General features: G+C 35.6%; 1 protein-coding gene across 1 annotated transcript; it reads left to right on the top strand.

Moving 5' to 3' along the window:
- Positions 1-10226: 10226 nt before the first annotated feature.
- On the top strand, positions 10227-16043 carry LOC101680489 (olfactory receptor 4K2-like). The gene is made up of 2 exons (XM_004781750.1): positions 10227-10252; positions 15104-16043. Exons 1-2 carry the CDS (start codon positions 10227-10229, stop codon positions 16041-16043), a joined length of 966 nt encoding a protein of 321 aa, XP_004781807.1.
- Positions 16044-18697: the final 2654 nt, after the last annotated feature.

The following is an 18697-nucleotide window of genomic DNA, read 5'->3' on the forward strand; positions in this document are numbered from 1 at the left end:
AAGCAAATTATAGCAGAGAACTTCACTAATTTGGGGAAGGAAACAGGTATTAAAGTTCAGGAGACACAGAGAACACCCCTCAAAATCAATAAAAATAGGTCCACATGCCATTATCTAATAGCAAAACGTACACATCTCAGAGACAAAGAGAGAATCCTGAAAGCAACCTACAATGGCAGAAATATTATATTGGCATCTGACCTATCCATAGAGACCTGGCAGGTCAGAACAAACTGGCATGATATATTCAGAGCACTAAATGAGAAAAATATGCAGCCAAGAATACTATATCCACCTAGGCTGTCATTGAAAATAGAAGGAGAAATAAAAAGCTTTCAGAACAAACAAAAACTAAAAGAATTTTCAAACACCAAACCAGCCCTACAGGAAATATTGAAAGGGGTCCTCTAAGGAAAGACAGCCTAAAAGAAACAGACCAGAAAGGAACAGTGACAATAACAGTAATGGTCACCTTACAGGCAACACAATGGCAGTAAATTCATATCTTTCGATCATTACCCCAAAAGTAAGTGGTCTAAATGCCCCAATCAAAAGACAGAAGGTATCATTATGGATAAAAAAAAAAAAGACCCATTGATATGCTGTCTGCAAGAGAGTTTTTTAGACTCAAAGACACCTCCAGATTTAAAGTGAGGGGTGGAAAACCATTTACCATGCTAATGGACATCAAAAAGAAGCTGGGGTGGCAATCCTTTTATCAGATAAATTAGATTTTAAGCCAAAGATTATAATATAGTCATACTTAAAGGGTATAGGACACTATATCACTATAGTGATAAAAGTCATACTTAAAGGGTATAGGATACTATATCCTACTTAAAGGGTCTGTCCAAAAGGAAGATCTAAAAATTTTAAATATTGATACCCCTAAAATGGGAGCAGCCAATTATATAAATCAATTAATAACAAAATCAAAGAAACACATCAACCATAATATAATAATAGTAGGGGACTTTAACACCCCCTCACTTAAATGGACAGATAATATAAGCAAAAGATCAACAAGGAAATAAAGCCTTTAAATGATACACCACACCAGATGGACATCAAAGTTATGTTCAGAACATTCCATCCCCAATCAACAGAATACACATTCTTCTCTAATGCACATCACATGGAACATTCTCCAGAAGAGATCACATCGTGGGTCACAAATCAGGTCTCAACTGGTACCAAAAAATTGTGATCATCCCTGCATATTGTGAGACCATAATGCTTCGAAACTACAACTCAACCACAAGAGGAAAGTTGGAAAGAACTCAAATACATTGAGGCTAAAGAACACCCTATTAAAGAAGGAATGGGCCAACCAGGAAATTAAAGAAGAATTGAAAAAATTCATGAAAACAAATGGTAATGAAAACACAACTGTTTAAAATCTTTGGGATGCAGCCAAGTTAGTCTTAAGAGGAAAGCATATAGCAATACAAGCCTTTCTCAAGAAACAAGAAAGGTCTCAAATATACAACCTAACCCTATACCTAAAGGAGCTTCAGAAACAATAGCAAATATAGCCTAAACCCAGCAGGAGAAGAGAAATAATAAAGATCAAAGCAGAAATCAGTGAAATGGAAACCAAAAGAACAGTAGAGCAGATCAACAAAAGTAGGAGCTGGTTCTTTGAAAGAATTCCTAACACTGATAAACCCCTCGCCAGACCTATCAAAAAGAAAAGAGGAAAGGGCCCAATAATAAAAACATGAATGAAAGAGGAGGAATCACAAGCAACACCAAAGAAATATAAACAATGAAAAGAACGTATTATAAGCAAACATATGCCAGCAAATTAGACGATCTGGAAGAAATGGAGGCATTCCTAGAGACATATAAACTGCCAAAACTAATCCAGGAAGAAATAGAAAACCTGAACAGACCCATAACAAGTAAGGAGATTGAAGCAGTCATCAAAAATCTTTCAACAAACAAGAACCCAGGGCCAGATGGCTTCCCAGGGCAATTATACCAAATATTTTAAGAATTAATACCTGCTTTCCTGAAACTCTTCCAAAAATAGAAATGGAAGGAAAACTTCCAAACTCATTTTATGAGGCCAGTGTTACTTTGATCCCCAAACCAACAAAGACCCCATCAAAAAGGAGAACTGCAGACCAATATCCTAGATGAACATGGGTGCCAAAATTCTCACCAAGATACTAGCTGATAGGATCCAAAAGCACATTAAAAGGATTATTCCCCACAACCAAGAGGGATTTATTCTTGGGCTGCAAGTTTGGTTCAGCATCTTCAAATCAATCAGTGTGATACAATATATTAATAAAAGAAAGAACAAGAACCATATGATACTCTTGGTAGATGCATAAAGAGCATTTGACAAAATACAGCATCCTTTCTTGATGAAAACTTCACAGTGCAGGGATAGAGGGTACATACCTCAATATCATAAAAGGCATCTATGAAAAACCCACAGCAAATATCATTCTCAAAGGGAAAAATCTGAGAGCTTTTCCACTAAGGTCACAAACATGGAAGGAATGTCCATCATCACCACTGCTATTCAATGTAGTACTAGAAGTCCTAGCCTCAGCAATCAGACAACAAAAAGAAATAAAAGGCAACCAAATCGACAAATAAGAAATCAAACTCTCACTTTTTGCAGATGATATGATACTTTGGGTGGAAAACCCAAAAGACTCCACTCCAAAACTGCTGAACTCATACAGGAATTCAGTAAAGTGTCAGGGTATATAATCAATGCACAGAAATCAGTTGCATTTTTATACATCAACAATAAAACAGAAGAAAGAGAATTTAAGGAGTTGATCCCATTTACAATTGCACCCAAACCATAAGATACTTAGGAATAAACCTAACCAAAGAGACAAAGAATCTCTACTCAGAAAACTATAGAATACACATGAAAGACTTTAAGGAAGACACAAAGAATTGGAAAAATGTTCCATGTTCATGGATTGGAAGAACAAATACTGTGAAAATGTCTATGCTACGTAGAACAATCTATACATTAAATGCAATCTCTAGGGGGAGGAGTCAAGATGGTGGAGAAGTAGCAGGCTGAGACTACTTCAGCTAGCAGGAGATCATCTAGATAGCTTATCTAAAGATTGCAAACACCTACAAATCCATCAACAGGTTGAAGAGAAGAAGAACAGCAATTCTAGAAACAGAAAAACAACCACTTTCTGAAAGGTAGGACTAGCAGAGAAGTCAATCTAGGGGAAGATAGACCCCGGGGGGAGGGGCCGGCTCCCGGCAAGTGGCAGAGCTACGAAGCACAAAATCAGTACTTTTAAAAGTCTGTTCCACTGAGGGACATTGCTCCAGAGGCTAAACCGAGGTGAAGCCCACGTGGGGTCAGCGTGGCCTCAGGTCCCGCAGGGTCACAGAAGGATCAGGGGTGTCTGAGTGTCACAGAGCTTACAGGTATTAGAAAGAGGAAGCCAGCTACAGAGACAGAACTGACAGTGAGCTCAGAGCTTGGGGTTACCTTGAACGGGTCGCAGGCTTGGCCTGAGGTCAGTCACACTGGAGTTACTGGGCGCTGTTCTCTGCGGGCGCACTGAGGAGTGGGGCCCCGGGCTCTCGGCTCCTCCAGGCCAGAGACAAGGAGGCCGCCATTTGTATTCCCATCCTCCGGAACTCTAGGGAAAGCGCTCAGGGAACAAAAGCTCCTGAAAGCAAACCTGAGTGGATTACTCAGCCCGGCCCCTGGTAAGGGCGGTGCAATTACTCCTGGGACAAAGACACTTGAGAATCACTACAACAGGCCCCTCCCCTAGAAGATCAACAAGAAATCCAGCCAAGACCAAGTTCACCTACCAAGGAGTGCAGTTTCAATACCAAGGAGAGCAGCAGAATTCCAGAGGAGGAGAAAGCAAAGCACAGAACTGATGGATTTATCCCTATGATTCTTTAGTCTTGCAGTTAATTAAATATTTTTTCTTTTTTATTATTTTTCTCTTCTTCTGCTAAAATTTTTTTAACTTTTATGCTTTTATTTTTTAACATTTTTTAACTAGTTTATCTAATATATATATATATATATATATATTCTTTTTTATACTTTTCTTTATTTGTTTTTTTTTAATTCTTTTCTTTTTGTTGTTATTGTTTTGATTTGGTTTTGTTTTGTTTTGTTTTTTCTTTCTTTCTTTCTGAACCTCTTTTTATCTCCTTTCTCCCCACTCACGATTTAGGATCTCTTCTGATTTGGTTAAAGCATATTTTCCTGGGGTTGTTGCCATTCTTTTAGTATTTTACTTGCTCCTTCATATACTCTTATCTGGAAAAAATGACAAGGCAAAAAAATTCACCACACAAAAAAGAACAAGAGGCAGTACCAAAGGCTAAGGACCTAATCAATATAGACATTGCTAATATGTCAGATCTAGAGTTCAGAATGATGATTCCCAAGGTTCTAGCCGGGCTCGAAAAAGGCATGGAAGATATTAGAGAAACCCTCTTGGGAGATATAAAAGCCCTTTCTGGAGAAATAAAAGAACTAAAATCTAACCAAGTTGAAATAAAAAAAGCTATTAATGAGTTGCAATATAAAATGGAGGCTCTCACTGCTAGGATCAATGAGGCAGAAGAAAGAATTAGTGATATAGAAGACCAAATGACAGAGAATAAAGAAGCTGGGCAAAAGAGGGACAAACAGCTACTGGACCACGAGGGGAGAATTCGAGAGATAAGTGATGCCATAAGACGAAACAACATTAGAATTATTGGTCCTCCAGAAGAAGAAGAAAGAGAGAGGGGAGCAGAAGGTATATTGGAGAGAATTATTGGGGAGAATTTCCCCAATATGGCAAAGGGAGCAAGCATAATATTTCAGAGGATGCAGAGAACGCCCCTCAAAATCAATAAGAATAGTCCCACACCCCCTCACCTAATAGTAAAATTTACAAATCTTAGTGACAAAGAAAAAATCCTGAAAGAAGCCTGGGAAAAGAAGTCTGTAACATACAATGGTAAAAATATTAGATTGGCAGCAGACTTATCCACAGCAACCTGGCAGGCAAGAAAGAGCTGGCATGATATATTCAGAGCACTAAATGAGAAAAACATGCAGCCAAGAATACTATATCCAGCTAAGCTATCATTGAAAATAGAGGAGAGATTAAAAGCTTGCAGGACAAACTAAAACGGAAAGAATTGGCAAACACCAAACCAGCTCTACAGGAAATATTGAAAGGGGTCCTCTATGTAAAGAGAGAGCCTACATGTGGTAGATCAGAAAGGAACAGAGACAATATAGAGTAACAGTCACATTACAGGCAATACAATGGCACTAAATTCATATCTCTCAATAGTTACCCTGAATGTTAATGGGCTAAATGCCCCTATCAAAGGAACAGGGTATCATAATAGATAAAAAAACAAAACCCATCTATATGTTGCCTACAAGAAACTCATTTTAAACCTGAAGACACCTCCAGATTTAAAGTGACGGGGTGGGAAAAAAGTTACCATGCTAATGGACATCAGAATAAAGCAGGAGTGGCAATCCTTATATCAGATCAATTAGATTTTAAGCCAAAGACTATAATAAGATATGAGGAAGGACACTATATCATACTCAAAGGGTCTGTCCAACAAGAAGATCTAACAATTTTAAATGTCTATGCCCCGAATGTGGGAGCAGCCAACTATATAAACAATTAATAACAAAATCAAAGAAACATATCAACAATAATACAATAATAGTAGGGGACTTTAACACTCCCCTCACTGAAATGGACAGATCATCCAAGCAAAAGATCAACAAGGAAATAAAGGCCTTAAATGACACACTGGACCAGATGGACATAACAGATATATTCAGAACATTTCATCCCAAAGCAACAGAATACACATTCTTCTCTAGTGTACATGGAACATTCTCCAGAATAGATCACATCCTTGGTCCTAAATCAGGACTCAACTGGTATCAAAAGATTGGGATCATACCCTGCATATTTTCAGACCACAATGCTCTGAAGCTAGAACTCAACCACAAGAGGAAGTTTGGAAAGAACCCAAATACATGGAGACTAAACAGCATCCTTCTATTCCTAAATACATGGAGACTAAACAGCATCCTTCATTCCTAAAGAATGAATGGGTCAATCAGGAAATTAAAGAAGAATTGAAAAAAATTATGGAAACAAATGATAATGAAAACACAACGGTTCAAAATCTGTGGGACATAACAAAGGCAGTCCTGAGAGGAAAATATATAGTGGCACAAGCCTTTCTCAAGAAACAAGAAAGGCCTCAGGTACACAACCTAACCCTACACCTAAACTAAGTAGAGAAAGAACAAGAAAGAAACCCTAAACCCAGCAGGAGAAGAGAAATCATAAAGATCAGAGCAGAAATCAATGAAATAGAGACCAAAAAAAAAAAAAAAGCAATAAAACAAATCAATCAAACTAGGAGCTGGTTCTTTGAAAGAATTAATAAGATTGATAACCCCCTGGCCAGACTTATCAAAAAGAAAAGAGAAAGGACCCAAATAAATAAAATCATGAATGAAAGAGAAGAGATCACAACTAACACCAAAAAAATACAAACAATTAAAAGAACATACTATGAGCAACTCTACGCCAACAAATTTGACAATCTGGAAGAAATGGATGCATTCCTAGAAACATATAAACTACCATAATTTAACCAGGAAGAAATAGAAAGCCTGAACAGATCCATAACCAGTAAGGAGATTGAAACAGTCATTAAAAATCTCCAAACAAACAAAAGCCCAGGGCCAGACGGCTTCCCAGGGGAATTCTACCAAACATTTAAAGAAGAATTAGTTCCTATTCTCCTGAAACTGTTCCAAAAAATAGAAATGGAAGGAAAACTTCCAAACTCATTTTATGAGGCCAGCATCATCTTGATCCCCAAACCAGACAAGGATCCCCCCAAAAAAGAGAGCTATAGACCAATATCCTTGATGAAAACAGATGCAAAAATTCTCACCAAAATACTAGCCAATAGGATTCAACAGTACATTAAAAGGATTATTCATCTCGATAAAGTGGGATTTATTCCAGGGCTGCAAGGTTGGTTCAACATCCGCAAATCAATCAGTGTGATACAACACATCAATAAAAGAAAGAACAAGAACCATATAATACTCTCAATAGATGCTGAAAGAGCATTTGACAATGTACAGCATCCCTTCCTGATCAAAACTCTTGTAAGGATAGAGGGCACATACCTCAATATTATCAAAGCCATTTATGAAAAACCCACCACAAATCTCATTCTCAATGGAGAAAAACTGAAAGCTTTTCTGCTAAGGTCAGGAACACAGCAGGGATGTCCATTATCACCACTGCTATTCAACATAGTACCAGAAGTCCTAGCCTCAGCAATCAGACAACAAAAGGAAATTAAAGGCATCCAAATGGGCAAAGAAGAAGTCAAACTATCACTCTTCGCAGATGATATGATACTATAAGTGGAAAACCCAAAAGACTCCACTCCAAAACTGCTAGAACTTGTACAGGGATTCAGTAAAGTGTCAGGATATAAAATTAATGCACAGAAATCAGTTGCATTTCTCTACATCAACAACAAGACAGAAGAAAGAGAAATTAAGGAGTCAATCCCATTTACAATTGCACCCCAAACCATAAGATACCTAGGAATAAACCTAACCAAAGAGGCAAAGAATCTATACTCAGAAAACTATAAAGTACTCATGAAAGAAATTGAGGAAGACACAAAGAAATGGAAAAATGTTCCATGCTCCTGGATTGGAAGAATAAATATTGTGAAAATGTCTATGCTACCTAAAGCAATCTACACATTTAATGCAATTCCTATCAAAGTACCATCCATCTTCTTCAAAGAAATGGAACAAATAATCCTAAAATTTATATGGAACCAGAAAAGACCTCGAATAGCCAAAGGAAAATTGAAAAAGAAAGCCAAAGTTGGTGGCATCACAATTCCGGACTTCAAGCTCTATTACAAAGCTGTCATCATCAAGACAGCATGGTACTGGCACAAAAACAGACACATTAGATCAGTGGAACAGAATAGAAAGCCCGGAAATAGACTCTCAACTCTATGGTCAACTAATCTTCGACAAAGCAGGAAAGAATGTCCAATGGAAAAAAGACAGCCTCTTCAATAAATGGTGTTGGGAAAATTGGACAGCCACATGCAGAAAAATGAAATTGGACCATTTCCTTACACCACACACAAAAATAGACTCAAAATGGATGAAGGACCTCAATGTGAGAAAGGAATCCATCAAAATCCTTGAGGAGAACACAGGCAGCAACCTCTTCGACCTCAGCCGCAGCAACATCTTCCTAGGAATATCGCCAAAGGCAAGGGAAGCAAGGGCAAAAATGAACTATTGGGATTTCATCAAGATCAAAAGCTTTTGCACAGCAAAGGAAACAGTGAACAAAACCAAAAGACAACTGACAGAATGGGAGAAGACATTTGCAAACTACCTATCAGATAAAGGGCTAGTGTCCAAATTCTATAATGAACTTAGCAAACTCAATACCCAAAGAACAAATAATCCAATCAAGAAATGGGCAGAGGACATGAACAGACATATCTGCAAAGAAGACATCCAGATGGCCAACAGATACATGATAAAGTGTTCCATATCACTTGGCATCAGGGAAATACAAATCAAAACCACAATGAGATATCACCTCACACCAGTCAGAATGGCTAAAATTAACAAGTCAGGAAATGACAGATGCTGGCGAGGATGCAGAGAAAGGGGAACCCTCCTCCACTGTTGGTGGGAATGCAAGCTGGTGCAGCCGCTTTAGAAAACAACATGGAGGTTCCTCAAAATGTTGAAAATAGAACTGCCGTATTACCCAGCAATTGCACTACCATGTTTACCCTAAAGATACTAATGTAGTGATTCAAAGGGGCCCATGGACCTGAATGTTTATAGCAGTAACTTCCATAATAGACAAACTATGGAAATTGAGAAAAATTAAATGGAAAGATATTCCATGTTCATTATATGCTACAGAGTGGTAGTAATCAAAATAGTACAGTACTTGTTAGGTAGGAAGCTCGGCATGAGCAATAAATGATGTACTATAGATGTCCTGACTGAGAGCCTCAACAGAGGACTGCCCAAAGAATACCCCATTCCACCCATGTAGCAGTAGGTTTGCAGTTACCATGTCTCAGTGGAAAAGGAGTTAAATTTGTTGGGCTGATTACGCTTGGGTAGAAAGCAGCCTCTTGTCCTTATTGGACCTATGTCTCTAGAAAGAAATAATGTGCTTTCTTACCCTGCACAGGCATTTTAATACATCTTGGGAAAGGACAGATAGCTAATTGCTACATAATCCATTCCTCTCACTCAAATGCTGTGAGCCTAGGACTCACCCAAAAGAAAACAATTGATATAAACTCACACCCAGAGTTTCCAGGATCTTTGTCTCTCTTGATTCGCTACTCCTCTTGAAGTATTTAATAGAATTGCTCTGCTTTACTTTTGTTTCATTTTACTTTTGTTTCTTTGCCATGGCAGTGAAAAGAACCAAGGCTTTTTTCCTTTTCTATCCAAATCTCAGTAATAGTACTCACAAAAACAGACACAAAGATCAATGGAAGAAAATAGCACTGAAATAAACCCACACTTATATGGTCAATTTATGGCAAAGGAAGTAAGAATATCCAATAGGGAAAAGAGAGTTTCTTCAACAAATGGTCCTGGGAAAACTGAACAGTTACATGCAAAAGAATGAAACTGAACCACTTTTTTTACACCACATGCAAAATAAACTCAAAATGGATTAAAGACCTACATGTGAAACTTGAAACTATGAAACTTCTAGAAGAAATCACAAGTAGTAATTTCTTTTTTATCTACCACAGAAACCATTTTCTAAATATGTCTTCTCAGGCAAGTGAAACAAAAGCAAAAATAAACCACTGAGACTATATCAAAATGAAAAGTTTTTGCACAGTGAAGGAAACCATGAACAAAATAAAGCTGAAAGGAGAAGATATTTTCAAATGATGTATCTTATAAGGGGTTAACATCCAAAATATGAAAAGAATTTACAGAAATTAATATCAAAAAACAAACACTCTGATAAAGTAATGGGCAGAGAACCTGATTAGACATTTTTTCCAAAGATATACAGGTGGCCAACAGACATACGAAAAGATGCTCAACATCTCTAAACATCATGGAAATGCAAATCAAGACCTCAATAAGGTTTCAGCCCACACTTGTCAGAATGGCTAATATCAAAAATAAAAACAAGTATTGGTGAAGATATGGAGTAAGGGGAACCCTCATGCATTGTTGGTGGGAGTGAAAAGGTGCAGTCACTGTGAAAATCAGTATGGAGTTTCCTCAAAAAATGAAAAACAGAAACACCATATAATCCAGTAATTTCATTATTGGATATTTACTAATGAAAACAAAAGTACTAATTTTCCAAGACATTCACCCCTATATTTCTTGCAGCATTATTTATAATAACTAAGATTGGAAGTTACCTAAGTATCCACAGATAGATAAATCAATTAAAAAGCTGTGTGTGTGTGTGTAATTGGTATGTTTTACATACTGGAATATTATTCAGTATAAAAAGAATGAAATCTTGCCAATAGCAATGGCATGGATACAGCTAGAGAGTATAATGATAAATGACATAAGTCAGTCAGAGGAAGGCAAATACCATATGACTGCACTCATTGTGGAATTTAAGAAATAAAGAAACAGAAAAAAGGGACAAAACAGACTCATATACAACAAACTGGTGGTTTCTAGAGGGAAGGTGAGTAGGGGAATAGGTGAAATAGATAAAAGGGAGAAAGAGGCACAAATTTTCAGTACGAAATAAAGTCAGAGATAAAATTACAGAACAGGGAATATAGTTAATAATGTTGTACTATGTTGTTTGGCTGATGGTTACTACACTTACCATTGTGAGCACTGAGTATGTATAGAATTGTTCAAACTTTATGTTGTACATCTGAAAGCAGTAGAATGCTGTGTGTTATTTATACCTCAATAAAACAATTTTCTTGTTGAGCAATATTGTATTTTTCCTTCCAATAACACAGCATGTATTTCATTTTTTTCCTTTTGTAGAGTATTACAGCTTGTCACATATATCCAACACATTTCAGATTAAGATTACTCTTATTTATGTATTCTGTTGCTTATCTGGAAAACTTTTTTTTTTTTTACTATATATTTTAGTAGGTTAATGTTGGTTTATAAGAAATCTCATGGTTTTATTTGCTTCTTTTGTAAGCAAAATTTTCTGGTTTTTCTTTCTAAAATTCTACTTTATAAATTATCTTAAAGCAAAACTGATTTTGGTTTCTTTTGGTATTGCAGTGTTGTGGATTTTAATACATATATATATAGATTTGTGTAACTTCCACTACACCCAAGATACAGAACATCTGCATAATGTTCTCAAACTCCTTCATAACTCTGTTTTTGAATTATCTTTTATTTCCGCTACTTTTTTTGTTAATTCTCTCGCCTTTCCAGAATAACTCTAGTAGTCTGTATACACTTACCTTTTGTTTTAAAGTGGGCAAATACTTAAAATTTACCGAATTTTTGCAACTGCTTTTGGGTTGGTTGGCCTTTTTTTTTTCTTTTATTCCCTTTCTTTTTATAGAAGAGAAATTTTTAAAATCTTCAAAACAAAGTTATTTGTTTTATTATTTCAAAGACTATAAGTAATGTGGTCAGCTAAGGAAGATTTTCTTGGGCTCTACTGTTAGTCTTATGGGGAATGTAGGATAGGTATTGTAGTTGTGAAGAGTTCAAATTACTGAGAAACTTGAGGAGAAAGTTGTGTTTGGAGAGCAATCCACAGATGAATGACTGGCCTTCAAGAAAATATGGCAAGACCCTCAGTTAGGGTTTCAGGTTGAGAGTCTACATTTGGAATCTTTCTGAATTATGTGTCATGGACATTTCAAAAAATAGTTAATTAGAATCACCTCTGCTAGTTATTCTATATTCACCACTTTCTCTGTGCCAGATATTGTGCTAAATGCTTTACATTTATTTGTATAATTTAATTAATACACCATTCCTCTAGGGCACTTGCAAGTACCTATCTTCACTTCTTTTGCACTTTGGGCTTCCCAACTTCTCCTTTCCCAGATTTTACCTGCTGGTACCTACCAGCTTGTACTTATTTTTAGTGCCCTGTCAAAAACACAATACATGATTATTTTGCTATATGATTCTTCCAGTAAGCAAAATTTCTTTCACTGACAAAGTGCCTTAGCCTACAAGAATAATTTTCCAACTTTTAGACAATGAACACTGGGGCATAAAGGTGAGAATATTTCCGCATTCAAAGGAGCAATTTTTTGCTCCTAAATGCTCCTTCAGACTGGTCAAAGGAGTCCTTCTCCTAGGCTAGTCCCAGTTGTGATGAACACGGCTTCATCATGAGCATGAGTGTGTTTCCTCACTTTAAATAACAAAGACATACTCCACAATTCTTGCAACTTTGGGAAAAGTCAGCTCAACATTTTAATAACTCCCACTGCAAGCAGACAGAAATATCCAGTCCCTCAGCCCCTAAATGTTGCTACTTTCTAGAGGCTTTTATACCAGGACTGGGAAAAACATATATCTATAAGGACCATGGTGATTTCAGTAGGCTTCTGAATCTTGAAGGATGTAGTATTTTGATTCCTGATGTATAGCTGGTAGGATAAAAGCTGGAAATAATATTAAGAATTTTGAGAAGCAGTCATGGTTTATGTTCGTCAGGTGGCTAGAACAATTCATTTAATAATTCTATAAAGCAAATATAATGTAAGTGTAATAAGGAAAAAATGTATAACCTGAAGACATAAAGATGGATGATTTCATTAAATAGGTTTTAGAGATGCCCTTCTGAAGATAAAAGGAGAAAAAACCTGGTAACTCTTTATTCACTTATAATGAATACACAATATATTCATAGTGTGTGCGTGTGTGTGTGTGTATACATATATGTGTGTGTGTGTATGTGTGTGTGTGTGTGTGTGTGTATATATATATATATATATATATATATATAATTAGCTATAATAGCTTACATTCTCCTTACTAGTAATATTATTAAGTTAGGAAAATAGAACAAATATTTAAATGAGTGAGGCTGAGATTTTTAATATATCAAGATACTAATAATTTTCATTTGGAAAGAAGTAATTTAACTTCAAAAAGATGAAATGATTTTATAAGCACATATCTTTTCCTAATCCCTGAATTAAAACTAGATTTGAATATTTTTACTGCAATTATTATGTTTATTAGTGAAATAAAACAAGCTGATTACTTCCAAGCAGTATTCTGAAATTTGGATTTTGAAACCTAGAGAGTTCTTGAATGTTGTCCAGGAGATATAAGGACTTTATACAGGCTATCTAATTTAATTCTCTCAGGTAAGATGTCAAATCTTACAGAGGCTCCTCATGTACAATCAAGGTCACACAGCACATTAAGAACACCTTAACCCTTTTAACTATTTTGCCACAGTTCAGTTGTAAGATTTCTGGAATATTGTTCTCTGACAAATTTTATAAATATTTATCAATATTGACAGAACAATTTGAGTTATGTGCAAATAAATGAGGATGAAGCCAAATTTTTCTCTAACGGGAAACCAGGTGGTTACTTATATGAAAAATATCATAGAAGGTATTTGTAGCACTTAAAATGTATTGCAAATAAAAATCTTTTTATATTTTTTTCAATTTTGAAAAATGAGACTGAGCCCTTAAAAGTATCTTTTTCTTGCCCCAGTGACTCCTGTGTCACTTGGAAATAGTATCACTTAAGTGGGTTTTTGATTTTTGTTTTGAGCATCTTATATTCTTATATTCTGATATTACAAGAGGTCTAATATTCATCTTGTATATTTTCTGGTTCAGTTCTAGAATCTATTTTTTTTCTAGTCAAAAAATACCTTTGTTGGAATAGCATGAGATGTAAAGGAAGGATATTCTCTCTTTTTTAAATGTTTCAAGTCGAGAATAATTCATGTTGTAGGTATACTTTTCAGTTATCAATAGTTTTATGGAATTAAGAAATTATATGGAAGAGATTATGCTGAGTGAAATAAGTCAATCAGAGAGAGTCAATTATCATATGGTTTCACTTATTTGTGGAGCATAACAAATAGCATGGAGGACAAGGGGAGGTGGAGAGGAGAAGGGAGTTGAGGCAAATTGGAAGGGGAGGTGAATCATGAGAGACTATGGACTCTGAAAAACAACCTGAGGCTTTTGAAGGGGTGGGGGGTGGGAGGTTGAGGAATCAGGTGGTGGGTATTGGAGAGGGCACAGATTGCATGGAGGACTGGGTGTGGTGCAAAAACAATGAATACTTTACGCTGAAAAGAAATTTAAAAAATTCAAAAAAAAGCAATTTACAAAAATAAAGAACATGACCCATAAAATTAAGAAAACAAAATTATATATTAAAAATAATACTTATCAATAGTGACAAAACAGTTTGCAAATTTGCAAGTGAGGTTAGAATGGAACTGGATTTTTCTGAAGCTGAGAAAACTGGAGACCACTAAAAGAATCATTTATTACCTTCTTAGGATACTTAATAGGTCTTCTGAAATTATGTTAAACTCTTAGTTATATCCAGCATGCAATAATAATAGATTTTACATAATTATATTTTATTATTATTGTTTAACAGAAAGTTTGGAGATTTCAACCCTCATTTAAACTTTTTTATACCTGACTTATTAGGTAGAGTGCAGTAACTTAGTGTAATCTTACTTTGTAAACATGGATTATGTAACTCATTACTCAGTATTCAGAATGGGAATATTATTGTATGGGTATATGAAAAGTATAACCCAAAATGTTGGGTACTGATGTTGGCCAAACCAAGAAGTTGTCCATTTGAAGTGCTAACAGCAATTGTTGTTTGTTCCAAAAGGACAAATCTTTACTGAGATAGTTGTTAGTTGGCTTTTAGGTAATTAGTATTCTTATGAATTATTAATTGATATCATAACTCCATATGTAAAAGTGTCACAATTTCTGCCTATGTCATTTTGTCTTATTTTTGTCATTACAGAGCAGTCTGCAGATCAATGGAGCGGTTCAACCATTCTAGAGTGTCTGAATTTGTGTTACTTGGACTTACTGATTCTCCTGAGCTCCAGACTTTTTTCTTTGTAATATTTTCTGTTTTCTATTTGATAACTATGTTGGGCAACAGCCTGATTTTGCTCACAGTTCTGTCTACCCCACACCTTCACTCTCCCATGTATTTCCTCCTTAGCAATCTGTCTTTCATTGACATGTGCCTGTCCTCCTTTGCTACTCCAAAGATGATCATGGACTTCTTTGCTGAGCGTAAGACCATCTCCTTTGAGGGCTGCATTTCGCAGATCTTCTTTTTGCACCTTTTCACTGGGACTGAGATTGTGCTGCTGATCTCCATGTCTTTTGACAGGTACATTGCCATATGCAAACCTCTACATTATTCAACAATAATGAGCCAAAAAGTGTGTGCTGGGCTTGTGGTAACCTCTTGGACAGTAGGCTTCCTGCATACAATGAGTCAGTTAGCTTTCACCCTCTATTTACCCTTCTGTGGTCCCAATGTTGTAGACAGTTTCTTCTGTGACCTTCCTTTGGTCATCCAGCTGGCCTGTATAGATATATATGTTCTTGGAATCTTCATGATCTCTACCAGTGGTGTGATTGCTCTTGTAAGTTTTCTGCTTTTGCTCACTTCCTATATCATTGTTCTTGTCACAATCAAGGACCACCACTCCTCTACAGGGACATCTAAGGCTCTTTCTACCTGCACTGCACATTTTATAGTTGTGTTTATGTTCTTTGGGCCTTGCATCTTTATCTATGTGTGGCCTTTTACCAACTTCCTGGTAGACAAAGTTCTGTCTGTTTTCTATACCATCTTCACCCCCTTTCTGAATCCACTTATCTATACCTTTAGAAATCAGGAAGTGAAGACTGCTGTGAAGAAGAAACTAAGTAATCAAAACTTGAATCTTGGGAAAACTACTTCAAGATACCCAGTGCAATGAATCTCCTGTCTGAGATACACATCATCAGTTTTGTCCTTATAGCAATAGAAAATTAAACTTAGAACTTCAAGTCCTTTAATCTAAATCCACAAAAGTAGGAAGCTGGGGTTGAGAGATATGAAATATTTTGCCTAAAAGTTAGTGAAATGTTTGCAAGCCTTTTGAAATCATAGAACCTTTGAAAATCTGTTGAAATATGTAGGTTAATTTCATAGAGAAATGGATATATCACTAAAACATAAACTCAGGGCTTCATAAATCCCTGAGTCCTATCAACATACCTCAGTCAGCTTAGAGAAACCTGAAATAAAATAGTGTTCTCTTGTCTTCTAACCCAGAACATTCCCACTCTGTGGCAGCTTTGTGGCATTCTGATGGTGTCCACTTGCAGAACTTTGATTAAGAGTGTTGGGTGTACTCGGAACACTGCATCAGAAACAAATGATGTATTTTATGGTGACTAACATAACACAATAAAAAAAAGAGTGTTGGGCATAACAGGGTTCCCCCCCCCATAGCATTGGGAATATTTTTGTGGGGGAATTCATATTGTGAAGAGATTGTTCTGAATAAAGCAGAAGAATCCTGATTTATTACATGAAACTGTTTGAGTTCTGAGTCAGCTTTGAATAAAACAGTACAGTTTGGAGGATCTGAAATTTAATGATATAGTTTTTAAGAAGTGTACAGATCACTACCACACTTGATATTTAATATAGCAAATAACTGATTAAATGGCCATTTGTGAAGTTTAAATGATAGAAAGTAAACCACTCAGGTCTGAAAAACTTCTAAAACCTGGCCAAATATCAGAAATATGATGAACTCATTTAATAGCAAGACTAACTGCTTGGAAAATTAACTACTTAATTCATGACAAGTTTGTCATTCCCAAAATAAAATATATCAAAATATTATTAGTCTTAGTATGAGTTTTGTTCCTCATTTTCAATATAAGTAGCCTATAGGAAGAAAAGATGAAACTAAGTTAAAAAAATATAGCACAGTTCTCCCTATTCTGATTTATAACTGATTTTGTTAAAGATATATTTTATTACAAGATGGTCTTTGGAAATCAGCTAACCAAATAATTTCCCTAACTGCTGATGAAGAACATAAGATGCAGAGAATTCATAAAGTTGGCTCAAGACTGAATCACTGTAAGAGGCAAAGATCATTTTTCTAAAAATATGTAGATCTCAAAATTAAATTTTGGATCTGTTTTTTTTCTAGCTGTGTTATCCTAGGATATTCACTTTATCTCTCTACCCTTTGTAATTTCTATTGTGAAGATAATAAAACTAGATTGTTTGTTGTGACTTTTATGGAAACTGGACAGAAGAGACTCTAAAAATGTAATTTTATTTTCCCTTCCCATCTGCACAGACTCTAAATGAAAATGCATCTTATTCATAAAGTATACCTTTAAAGAATAGCTGCATTCAAGTGAAACCAGTAGCTCACAAAATCTGATATTCTAGTTTTAGGATGTCTCTTTGATTATGACTTCTTAAGACATATGGCAGAAAAACAAAAGAACACTTTCCAGTTTTCCTTCACTAACATGGAGGGTAGTTAGAAAAAATTAGATTAGATTGTCAGATAATTTGTGATTTTTATGAACAACAACGTACTGATAGGCTGTATCTATTTGAACTGACTTAAGTATATGAAAATAGTTTAGGAAATAATCTGTTATGATGGATTTAGACAGTTTGGTTTTAATAGTATTAATAGATTCTTATATTTATTCTCAATTTTTAAGGTTTCAGTATGCTTTAACACAATCTCCAAGCCAAATATTTAATATCTGAAGTTAAATAATTTGGCAGAAGTTTGTGAAGAAATGTAGTGTTGGACTTAGGTATAAAATCATATTCTATGGTGACTAATATAACATAATAAAAAAAAATTCTAGTTTAAAATACTAGTTCATTTTTAACCAAATCATAAACTCTTCCTTCTTGCCTCAGAGTCAATCAGAGAAATGAGAAAAATTTAAGGTAAAAATGTCCTTTGTCTTAATTCCATTCTTCAGTAAAAATTATCATCTTTGTGATGATTTTTTAATTTTTTATTTTATTTAAATTCAAGGTAGTTAACATATAATGAATTATTAGTTTCAGGGGTAGAATGTAGTGATTAATCAGTTGCATATAATACCCAGTGCCCTCCTTGATGCCCATTACTCAATTACCTCATTACCCCACCCACCTCTCCTCCAGCAACTCTCAGTTTGTTTCCTACAATTAAGAGTTTCTTATGGTTTGTCTCCCTCTCTGATTTTATCTTATTTTTCCTTCCCTTCTCCTGTGTTCATCAGTTTTGTTTCCTAAATTCCACATGAGTGAAATCATATGGTATTTGTCTTTCTCTTATTTAACTTAGCATAATACACTCCAGTTCCATCCACCTCGTGGCAAATGGCAAGATTTCATTTTTTGATGCCTGTATATGCATGCGCGTGTGTGTATATACACACATACCGCATCTTCTTTATCCATTCATCTGTCAATGGACATCTGGACTCTTTCCATGTTTGGTTATTGTGGACATTGCTGCTATAAACATTGGGATGCATATGCCCCTTTGAATCACTATGATTGTATCCTTTGTTAAATACTTAGTAGTGCAATTGCTGGGTCATAGGGTAG

Source organism: Mustela putorius, unplaced genomic scaffold (assembly GCF_011764305.1).
Source record: "Mustela putorius furo isolate JIRA1106 unplaced genomic scaffold, ASM1176430v1.1 tig00003896_pilon_pilon_pilon, whole genome shotgun sequence".
In the NCBI taxonomy this organism is placed as follows: domain Eukaryota; kingdom Metazoa; phylum Chordata; class Mammalia; order Carnivora; family Mustelidae; genus Mustela; species Mustela putorius.